Source organism: Montipora capricornis, chromosome 3 (assembly GCF_036669925.1).
Source record: "Montipora capricornis isolate CH-2021 chromosome 3, ASM3666992v2, whole genome shotgun sequence".
NCBI classification, from domain to species: Eukaryota; Metazoa; Cnidaria; class Anthozoa; order Scleractinia; family Acroporidae; genus Montipora; species Montipora capricornis.
In genome coordinates, this window is record NC_090885.1 from 47,457,355 (window position 1) to 47,468,188 (window position 10,834).

Genomic DNA, 10,834 nt, shown 5'->3' on the forward strand with positions numbered 1-10,834 from the left:
TCAGGGTCTTAAAATAACTGAGGAGAAAGTGCTGCCTTTGTAATTACATCCGCAAATGGTCAGACTTTCAAGTTAAACCGGATAAGGACTATAAACCGTAGGCCCCGTCTCACAAATATCTTCCATGATGTTCATTAGATCCCAGTACTGAGTAGGACGTTAAAGAACCCACACACTATTCGGGAAGAGTAGGGGATGAAGTTCCCGGTGTTGTGGCTGTCCTCTGTGAGTATATGGGTGGGTGGGTATAGCAGGTCCACATCAGCTAAATAGCTGCCAAAACTTCAACCTACTCAAACAAATAAATACATAATTTTGCGTGACGTAGCCTCGGTATGTACTTTAAGTAGGGTTATTAAAGTGTACCATAAAGCGCATAAATACACTAATTATGATACACTTTAATAACCCTACTTACCAGCCATAACCTCACGGTGGAATACCGCTGCATTAATAGTATTGCAGCTGCAAAAACCAAGATGGCGTTATTTTTTCGGACGAGGAGATTGCACTCTGTATTTCGCCAGTGTTCACTAAATCTTCGTCGAAGTTGCGTTTCTGCATCACCTGAGGATATGAAGCAAAATTCTCGAAAGGAAAAGCGGAGGAAAAGGAGGGAAGAAGGTATTAGAACACATGCTATTTATCACATCAAAGTCAAGGAAATTGCGAGCGAATTCCGTCTTAAACGATTAGAGGAAGAGAAGCAATTAAACACGGAACAACAAAAGAAAGAGGATCTTCGGCGGCTAGAGAAAAAAACGCATGATGGAGTTATTGAGAGTGTTATTCTGCAGAATAAACTCCTACAATTTCAAAGGCAAGTGATAAAATTGAAAACTAAAGAAAGATGCGTTATAATTATGCACTAGTCAAATGCACTAGTCAATTGAAGCCCCCACCCCCAGGTCCCGGGGAAGGGTGGGGGATTATAGGGGCACCCCTGGGAGTGGTGCATTTGACTGATTTTGACTTTGGGTCCTGTCCCCACGTGGAGCAAGAGTAGAACTGGGAGCAAGCACTGGCATTCAAGTTTCTTAAGAAGGCGGAAAGCGTGAGAAAGGTACATGTAAGAGGTTTTTGCCGCCTGATAGGGTAGGGTTTTTTAGGTTTCAGGGCATTGTAATCCTTACATATTCCTTAGATAGGGTCACTAAATTGCAGTATCCACCCCAACATGCAAAACGAAAAACGGTATGGTCTATTATTAAATTCTCAACCTCGGATAATGCAGTTCTAGCTTTCTCATTGGTTCACTGGATCTTGGTTATCAGCCATTACATGTATACCCATGTTTGACCTCATATGGAAATGAACACGGCAAATGTCGCTCAGCATAAAAGTTTTGGCGCCTGGAATTCACATCACTTTCCGGTCGTTTCTTCAATTTAATAAAATTTAGCAAAACCAAAGGTTGAGAATTTTATATAACAATTGTTCCATTTGCCTTTGTTGGATACAAGGGTGTCGAATCTCGAATTTCTACCCTTAAAATTTAATAGGATCAGGGTTTGAGAACCTTGGCGGCAAACACCTATCCTAAATTGTCGGGAATACCCGAGGGGGTAAGTGTTGCTTTAATCCATGCATATCATGATTTAGCTTCACCATTCACTGCAAGTGATATTCAATCTGAATTCCTGGTTTCCTTTAAATTTGACGTGAAATTTAGTATGTATGATATGCAGCGTAATTTTAATTTCACTTCGAACATTGCAGACAGTTTTGTAATAAGATGGTCTTGAGCAATAATGAAATGTGGGTGCTTTGCCCTTATTTAATAGTTGAACAAAAAATGTGTGTTAAATTAAATTAGGATTGTACCAGTAACTAAAATGCAAACTTCACAAACCCAAAGTAGAACATTTTAAATTCTTTCCATAGTAAATACATGTACAGTACTGGCCACAGGAATAGCAGCACCTACACGCGCGTAAATTTGCGGCCATGTTGCCCTGATTACCCATGATGCACTGAAGAGTGTGAACTGATCTATATTGCTGTGTTTATATTTGAATAATATAGAATGAAAGGATCAGAATGTTTCTTTTAAGGCTAATATTTCGATCAAAACTGAAAGAGTCTGTTTTCTTGTAGAGAAGTTAAAAAAGAAGTTAAAAACCTTCTACATGAAGAGCGTGAAAGAAAAAGAGAACAGGCAAACAAAAAGATATGGGCCAGACAACATCAGGAAAGAGTTGAACATGTAAAGAATGCTATTGTAAGTACATGTATGCTGCAAAATACACAGATAACAACTAAATGTAAAAGTTCATGTTCTTTAGCTCATAGGGCATTAAGTCCAAATAAAAGGAAAGGGAGAAGTGATCCTTGCACTCATCTGGATAATTTAAGCACTTGTCTTTTATTGACACTTAAAAAATTCAGGTGGCTTCAACAGGATTCAAACCCATGATCTCTGTGATGCCGGTGCAATGCTGATCTACCAACTGAGCTAAGAAGTCACTCAATTGAAAGCAGGTCAATTTGTTGGGTTTATGTGTTCCCGTGAAGACTTGATGATTGAAATAAATGTACTTGTTGAAAGCGCTGGTTATAGATGAAAGGGAAAAGTATACTTACCTGGACAATTTAAGCAATGGTCTTTTGTAGAGCATTGCCCTGGTATCGCAGTGGTCATAGGTTCTAATCTTGGATTTTTCAAATGTCTATTATAAAAAACTTGAATGGGGGTTCTCTGGCTAAAAATCATTAAAAATTGCAAGCTTTTGACCACTAGAGCTGTGGTCTTCAACGGGCAAAAAGATGAATGAAGTAAAAATTCGGACAATATATAGTGAGATAAAAATGATAACAATAAAGTGAAATTAGGGAAAAAAGGTGATGAAGAATTTTTGTTAAAAAGTATGCGGTATTGTCCTGGAAGTGGGCAAGAGTTGTTGTCCGCGTCAGGCGTGGTAAAGGTGTGCCGAGATTCTAGAAATTTCCTGTTGTCGAAATTTCCTTTGTCAATGATCGACACATTGTTGTAGTCAATGGCGTGGTTGTGAGACCAAGGATTATTGGCAACTCTGGAGCCCTTGGCCGCTGTCTTCACATTTCTAATATGTTCTTTTTTCCTGGTGGAAAAAGATCTACCTGTTTCGCCAATGTAATTCCAAGAGCAACTGCCACAGGGGATTTTGTAGACAACATCGGGTTGTGAAGCTAATGGGGGTCCTGACTTAGGAATCGGAAATTCTTGTTGGAGCATTTTTAATGGCCTATTGACAATGTTATTATCGTGTTTTTTTAACAAACGTGCTAGGGGTTCAGTGGCACCTTTGATGTACGGAAGGGACGCAAAGGTGTTGTATGGCTTGGGCGGTTGCACTAATTTCAAAAACATGCCAACTAATTCTTCTGGGGTAGGAATCATGGAAGATTAGGTTCTTCTTGTCTTGATGTTGTGGATAAATTTTGAAGGATAGCTGTTGAACTGCAAGGCTGAATTTACTTTGTCAAGTTCTCGATTTCTTCCTTCTGTGGTGTTAGGGAGGTTCAAAGCTATGTCTCGATGGTCGTCGTACATAGCTTGTCGTCGTACATAGCATGTCATGGTGGGAGTCAAAATCTAGGTATCTGTCAGTGTGTGTTGGTTTCCTGTAAACATCGACATGGATGGTCCCATTATGGCGAGATACTTAAGTGTCAAGAAATGGAATTTGGCCATTGTTCTGGTGTTCAGTAGTGAAGGAAATGTGAGGATCCAAACTGTTGAATATCTTGTGGAAGGCTGGGATTTCATCTTTCTTGATAATGCAAAAGCTATCATCAGCATAGCGTTTCCACACTTTTGGGGCAACAGCTGAGGCAGAAATTGTGATTCTTCTATCTCTTCCATGCATAGATTAGCAATAACAGGGTTATTAGAAGTAACGGGGCTACCCATGTTCTGTCCAATAATTATTTCGTGTTTAGTGACAAAATCTACAAACAAATTCACGGCTGCACCATGGGTAGCCCCGTTGTCAATAGGCCATTAAAAACGCTCCAACAAGAATTTCCGATTCCTACATGTAAGTCACGACCCCCATTAGCTTCACAACCCGATGTTGTCGACAAAATCCCCTGTGGGCGAAACAGGTAGATCCTTTGCCACCAGGAAAAAAGAACATATTAGAAATGTGAAGACAGCGGCCAAAGTCTCCAGAGTTGCCAATCATGCTTGGTCTCCCAACCACGCCATTGACTACAACAATGCATCGATCATTGACAAAGGAAATTTCTAGAATCTTGGCACACCTTTACCACGCCTGACGCGGACAATAACTCTTGCCCACTTCCAGGACAATACCTCATACTTTTTAACAAAAATTCTTCATCACCTGTTTTCCCTAATTTCACTTTATTGTCAATATTTTTATCTGACACTATATATTCTCCGAATTTTTACTTCAAGCATCTTTTTGCCCGTTGAAGACCACAGCTCTAGTGGTTGAAAGCTTGCAATTTTTAGTGTTTTTTAGGCAGAGAACGCCCATTCAAGTTTTTTATCGTGACTCATCCTGGCTGCATTCCTTCAAGTTTTTAAATATTTTTATTATTGCCTAAATTGTCCTGGTAAGTGCGAGGGTCACGTCTCTCTTTCTTTATATAACCTGCAGAATGTTTATTGGAGAATTTCATTATAGTGCAGTACATGTCCCGTATGCACTGCTCGCAGTTAGCAAAATCTAGTCGAGGTGACCAGTGGTTACACATGTATAAAAGAGAGAACAAGTAGAGAAAGCTACAGTATTCAGTTGTGTTTTACAAACAAAACATTATAGTTCTAACGAATATGTATACAAACTATACAGTCAACTAAGTAAATATCATCTAAAATGAAATCAGTACAAAGTGCAAATATGAGAAAGCAAAGTATTAACATATTTTTGTTAGTAAGACAGATAAATCAATATAGTCATTTTCTTCTGAAAGTCTTTGGAGTAGGATATTGTGTATTTTAATTTTAAAATATTATTGTTTTTGGATCGATGGCGGATTTCACGAGGTAAACTATTCCAAATTTTTACACCATTTCTTGAAAAGGATTTAATTTGTTTGTCAAGTATTGAGGGTTCACAATAGTCACCTTTTGAAGATGACCTTGTTTTACGTGAATGAATGCTTACTTCAGAAATGAATAAAGTAGCAATATTAGGAGGTGATAAGTTGTTTTATTATACATCAGACTCACTATGAAAAATCTGATTGGTCGAGAGCATTCAATCAATTCACAATAGCTTGTGAACTTGACATGATAAATGTAATATCTGCTGTAGATATTACATTTATCATGTCAAGTTCAACATCTGCCTGGTTACTAAGCCCCTTGGAGTGTTCTCCTCAGAAACAAAATGGCTGAATGCTTCGCTTCTGTTTCTGAGGATGAATTATGTGAAAAATGTATAATAAAACAATTATTGAATTCGGTTTTCGCATGATATCATGAATTATCAAAACCTCGTGTCTGTGTTATCTGCCAAAGCCGAAGGCTGAGGCAGATAACACCGACCTCGGTTTTGATAATTCATGATATCATGCTCAACCTCATCCAGTAATTGTTTAAGATATGTCGTGCATCGGAACAGCAACTGATTTTAAGTACAGGAAATCGAGGAAACGAGAAGAAAGAAGAAATTTAAGTCCAAATCATTTGACTTTTTTGCTCTCTTTTTTTTACTTGTGGAATTACTGTGTGTTGAGGAAGAAAGAGTGATTGTTGAAAGTTTTGTCTGTGCTATTTTTGACAGGAGGAAAGCAAGAACTGGGTCACAAAAGAAAACTTAGAGGAGAAGATTGCTTATTGTTTGGAACACGAAACGAACTATAACTTTGCTTTGACACCAACTGGAGAGAAGGTTTTTTCAGATTCTGCACCAGGCTGTCTAGACACTGAGAGAAGTGCTCCTGGGCCTGCAGCGTATTTAACAACAAGTTTTAGGTCATAGCGTTAGCATAGGTGGATTTTCTTTTTTTCTAGTAAAATTAACAACCAGACACAGGTGTTTGCAACAAATCCATTTGGGTGCAATTTAAAGCAATCATTCATTGAAAATCTTGTTAAAGGATCAATCAATCAAGAAGTAATTTACTATTTGTATTATTTTAAAAAGGTCCTTATCTTTAGTAAGGACCCCAGTTATGACCAACAGGTCAAACTCAATGCCACAACAAAATTAATGTTGTTGGTTCTATGGAAAAGCAATAAAAATTGTTATCTTCTCTGCCTTATCATTCTTAAGAAGGCCTTGGCTTTGAGACCTTATCCTACAACAGCCCATTATTATTGAATTGTCAACCTTTGCTGTTGTGTTTCTAGTATTTTGATTGGCACACTATATCTCATTTATCAGTTCATATATCACATGATTGTGACAAGTGTTGCCAAGCTGAAATTTTGTGGCATAATATTTTCAAAAATCCAAACGTTCAGGATTTTGTTTAAAATTCAGTAGAACAGTATTATTTTTAAAATTTATCTTTGCGCAAGCTCGTCTTTTGCCCACCATCAATCCCAAAGAAGCGATCGCGTAATTAAGTATAGAACCTGTTCGGAAACCTTGCTGCTGTCTTATATAGAAATGTAGAACTAACTTGAATGGACTTGAATTCCAAGTCTTTCGATCGGCACCACTGGGTTGACAACCGCTTCCTTCATTCCCCATAATCCTCAAGACATCTTGAGGTCGTGATGTTTTTGAACTTTCTCTAGCGCTTTCTTGTAAATTTGAAGGCACATCCTCTTCTTCTTGACAAGTCCGTTCTGGATTTGATGGAACATGGTCGCACTGTCTGGGTTGTCGAACAATAAATGGATTTTATCATTCTCTACCACACTCCCTGGCTCATCCCGCTATTCTCTCCTTTCCCTTTCGTGTCGTCTCTTGTATTTCTTTCTGTGCTAACTTTGAGAAGTCAGTGTGCCTAACCGTTTTATCCCTTTCTCTACATATTCTAAACAACGGGGATCATATGTCCTTTCTGTAAATTGAATCAAATTCTTTCGGAGAGCTCGCTCATGGGCAGTACATATGAGGGATTCAGTTTGTGCCTTGAGGTCAGACTTTCTTAGCCAATACCAGGAATTAAGCAGTGAAAAAAGTGAGAGTGCTTCAAATGTATTCCCGAGGAAGAAGACAGAAAACCAAACAGTAATTGGCATGCAAGTAAGAAAAGAAATTGAGGATCAAGGGTTAAGGGAGAAAACATCACCATATTGAGGTGACTCACTAAATGTGATTCTACGCATGCATTAGAATATTACAGAAACACCTGCTTGAAACAATTAACGAATTATTGGAAGAAATGCGATAGTAATGAAAGACTCTAAGTGATAAGAGCAATTTGCCCTGGATGCCAGAGGTTTTTTCTGTCCAAGAGTGACGGAATAGCGAGTCGCCTATTCCGTCGCTCTGAGAGAGAAAAACCTCTGGCAGGCAGGTTTTTGACAATTTACCATTATGCCTTTTTAGAACATTTAACTGAAGATCATAATGAACTATTCAGAGACTGTGGAGGGATCCAAATGAATTGGACATGATATTGAAGTTTAATCATCTAAGGTTTCTTCTACGCTTCCTAAGGGAGAAACCACTGCAAGCAACCTTAGTTTCTCTGAGTGAGCCGCCGTCCAGGGCAAAGGACGAATAAATAAAACGAGTTAATAAACTTGTTTTGGCGCTTGCGCGTGCGTTTAGCTACGTAACTGCTGCGTTTGGGCGAGCCTCCTCTGTAGTGGTTTCCATATTTTTCCCGCGAAGTAAAACCAAATTTAGATTTTGACGACAACGTCAGGATATAACGATGAACCATTCCTTTTCTGTTTCGACTTCAAAACCTTTCGTATTGTACAAGGTGAACAAGACAGAATAATCGCAAAATACGTGCGACAGCGTTAAGCTATATTTTGGATTGACGCTTTCGTTATCGTAGCCGTCGTCTTTGCTTTAACTCCCTATTAGTGACGAGCAACGGGATAAAGAGCAGGAAAGAGCACGAGAGAAGATGCGACGAAATTCAAATGTGACAAAATTTTAAGCGAAGAAATCATCGAGAGAAGGAGAAAAAGAGGAAATTTCAATGAACATCAACGTAAAGCTAAGAGAAATAGAGAGAGGGAGAGACAAAACACTTATTTACAATGGTTAGCTTTCAAGTAAGCTTAATGTTTTCCTTCCTTAATAATAAGCTTATATGCCTCGCTGCGTCACATATTTTGTATAACTACAATCCGGGTCAAAAGTCTTCGGGGCACTAGTCAAATTTCGGGCGAAAAGTGGAGAATTTTCGTGTACATGCTTCCATCGTTTTATGAGCAACGCGTGTTCTTCTTTCGCTGCCATTTTGGCGCCCCCCTTCCCCCCAGACAATGTTGAAACATGCAAGCGATCGATGAAAGGATCTTGATTTCGGAAACCGTCCTAAATCAACATTGTAATGGGGGGAAGGGGAAAACTGAGCGGGAATTGTCCCAACAGTTTTGCCCAGGATTGTAGCTAAGGAGCGAACCATTTGACTTTTGAAGGGGGTGGGGGGGGGGGGGGGGTAGGAAGATTTTGAAAAAAAAATTCCTGCAGCCTCCCAAGCAAAGAAAAAAATCCATGCATGGCCACGTCTGAGAAAAAAAATATCATGCATGCATTATGCAGCCAAGAAAAATCCTTACAAATCATAGAAGGCCCATCCCTGCCTGTGGTCTACCAAATCTGAGTCGTTTAAATACAAGCTATGTTTTTTTTTTTAATAAAGCGAGGTTTTCCAAAAATGGGAGTTCGCTGAGTTCATAGAGTCTTACAAATATTTTAGTTATCTAATCCTTTTTCTGGCATGGCAATCTTTTATATAATCAATAATATTATTATTTCGTTGATACGTGACCAATTGAATCAAAATTCTTGCATTCAGTTGGGAATGTGATTGATTCAAGGCCTCGTATTAACAAAACTGGTTGTAATAAACACTATTAAACCAAAACATTGTTAAAACAAAACTTTGTCATACCTCGTCGCTCTACTGACATTGGCCGAATTCTCACTAGAGACGAGTAGCCGGTCTTGGACGGGTTTCTCGTCGGACACGAGTTTCCCCAGTGTTTAGAGTTCTTAGTCAAGATTCAAGATTTAACTGACACATTTATAGCATACCTTTGAAATATTATTGACATTATAACTGGGTTGCCGTATGGCAATCCCAGTCTATAATTGTCTGGCATTTGGTCGGTGTTATTTTTTTTTTCTGTGTCGGTAAAAGTCTTGCCTGTCACTCCCCTGGTAAGTGGTATCTTTGTGCATAGAGCCTTCTGCGCGTATTTTGTTAGGATCGAGAGGGTAGTGGAACTGCGTAGATTTCTCTGGTAGACACAGTAGAATCATTAACTTAGCCTGCAATGGCGTCGAAAGTCATGTAACGCGAATGACGTTTTAGCGGATCCTTAAACAAAATATACCCTTATGGAGCTCAATAATGGAAAGTCAGTTGGATAAACTAGGCAGGCGGTGAAAACCAACACCTGGAATCTCAAAAGCGACGAGTAATGGACTTTGACAACAATCTGTCGCCCGTCGAGCAGAAATCAAAGTGAGCTGCATTTCTGCATTTCTGTTATGTAGAACACTGAAACCAAATGGAAAATTCTCTGGTAACTTATGGGTTCAACAAAGACAGAGAACGAATCGAACACCCTAAGTGGATCTGTGATCAACTTGTTTCAAAAAATAGTTCGCTGGAAAAGGTGGCCCGTATGAATTCATCATGTTTTATGATATGTGTGCTGGATAGTTTTTATGGCAATAGTAAAGCATTTTCTTGTTATTCAAGGAAAATGTTCTTCAGGAAAGGGTTTGAACCTGAAGTTCATGGTAATTTGACACGATTGAGTTTCTTGTCTTCACGCACGCAATGAAATAGGAAGAGGTTTTCGCCTCTAAGAGCAAATATGTTGTTTGTTTCAAAAAAATTGTTCGCTGGAAAAGGTGGCCTTTATGAATTCACTGGATAGTTTTTATGGCAATAGTAAAGCATTTTCGTGTCAAAATGAGGTTAGCGTTTTTGTGTTGTGCTAACTTAATTAAATATAAATATACATTCTGCCTCGTGAGTTTGTTATTCTCGTTAACCAGCAATGGAAAGTCATTGCAACGCGAATGGCGTTTTAGTGCATCTTATGTTGTTTGTTTCAATAAAATGTTTCGCTGGAAAAGGATTCTGTGATATTTTCTGCCTTTGTGAATTATAATATCATGTTGTGTATTGAATTTTCGAGCTTAAGGTTGAAACGTGAAACGGGAGGATATTTTTAGTATAACTCTGTAAGCAGGAAAGCTTTCATGAAAATAAACAAATCTGTTGGAAGCGTGCTTGAGTTTCAACAAAATGAGCCCCAAAATCAGCAAAAAATTGTGACGCCGGTGAATAATAAAGTAGCTGCTATTTCCAAAATGATGGAATTACCGGGCGCCAGTAGTTTAATGAGCAAATCTAATACACGAGTCGAGTTACAATACAAGATGGCGACTCGGAGAAAAAACACACAACGAATACGTGAACATGACAAAACTAAGTACCGCTGACCGGTACTGGCGTAATCTCTCTTTTCTCATGTAAAAAGGGACAAGGGAGATGCGAAGCAAAAAAGGGTTAACGGGAAAGCAGAGAAACAAAACGTCTGTCCCCTGGAAGAACGAGGGACTGCTAGACTCAGTGATACTTAAACTATAGAAAATGAACGTAACGACGTGACTGTCCCGTCATGGGCATAACGGTTAACTAACAGAGTCAGGCATTAGGTGGCCACAAAGGAAAGGCGGACCACACTATGGTTAAGACCAGGCACTCTCAGGAGTCTGTA

At 39.0% G+C, this 10,834-nt stretch overlaps 1 protein-coding gene and 1 pseudogene across 1 annotated transcript; one reads left to right on the forward strand and one right to left on the reverse strand.

The window, feature by feature from the left end:
* The first annotated feature begins 450 nt into the window (after positions 1 to 450).
* On the forward strand, positions 451 to 6,212 carry LOC138043291 (uncharacterized). The gene is made up of 3 exons (XM_068889488.1): positions 451 to 820; positions 2,098 to 2,221; positions 5,739 to 6,212. The coding sequence occupies exons 1-3, from the start codon at positions 480 to 482 to the stop codon at positions 5,934 to 5,936; spliced, it is 663 nt and encodes a 220-aa protein (XP_068745589.1). The 5' UTR covers positions 451 to 479; the 3' UTR covers positions 5,937 to 6,212.
* A 4,609-nt stretch (positions 6,213 to 10,821) lies between these two features.
* The window catches only part of LOC138041839 (uncharacterized), a 12,335-nt pseudogene continuing 12,322 nt past the window's right edge, over positions 10,822 to 10,834 (reverse strand).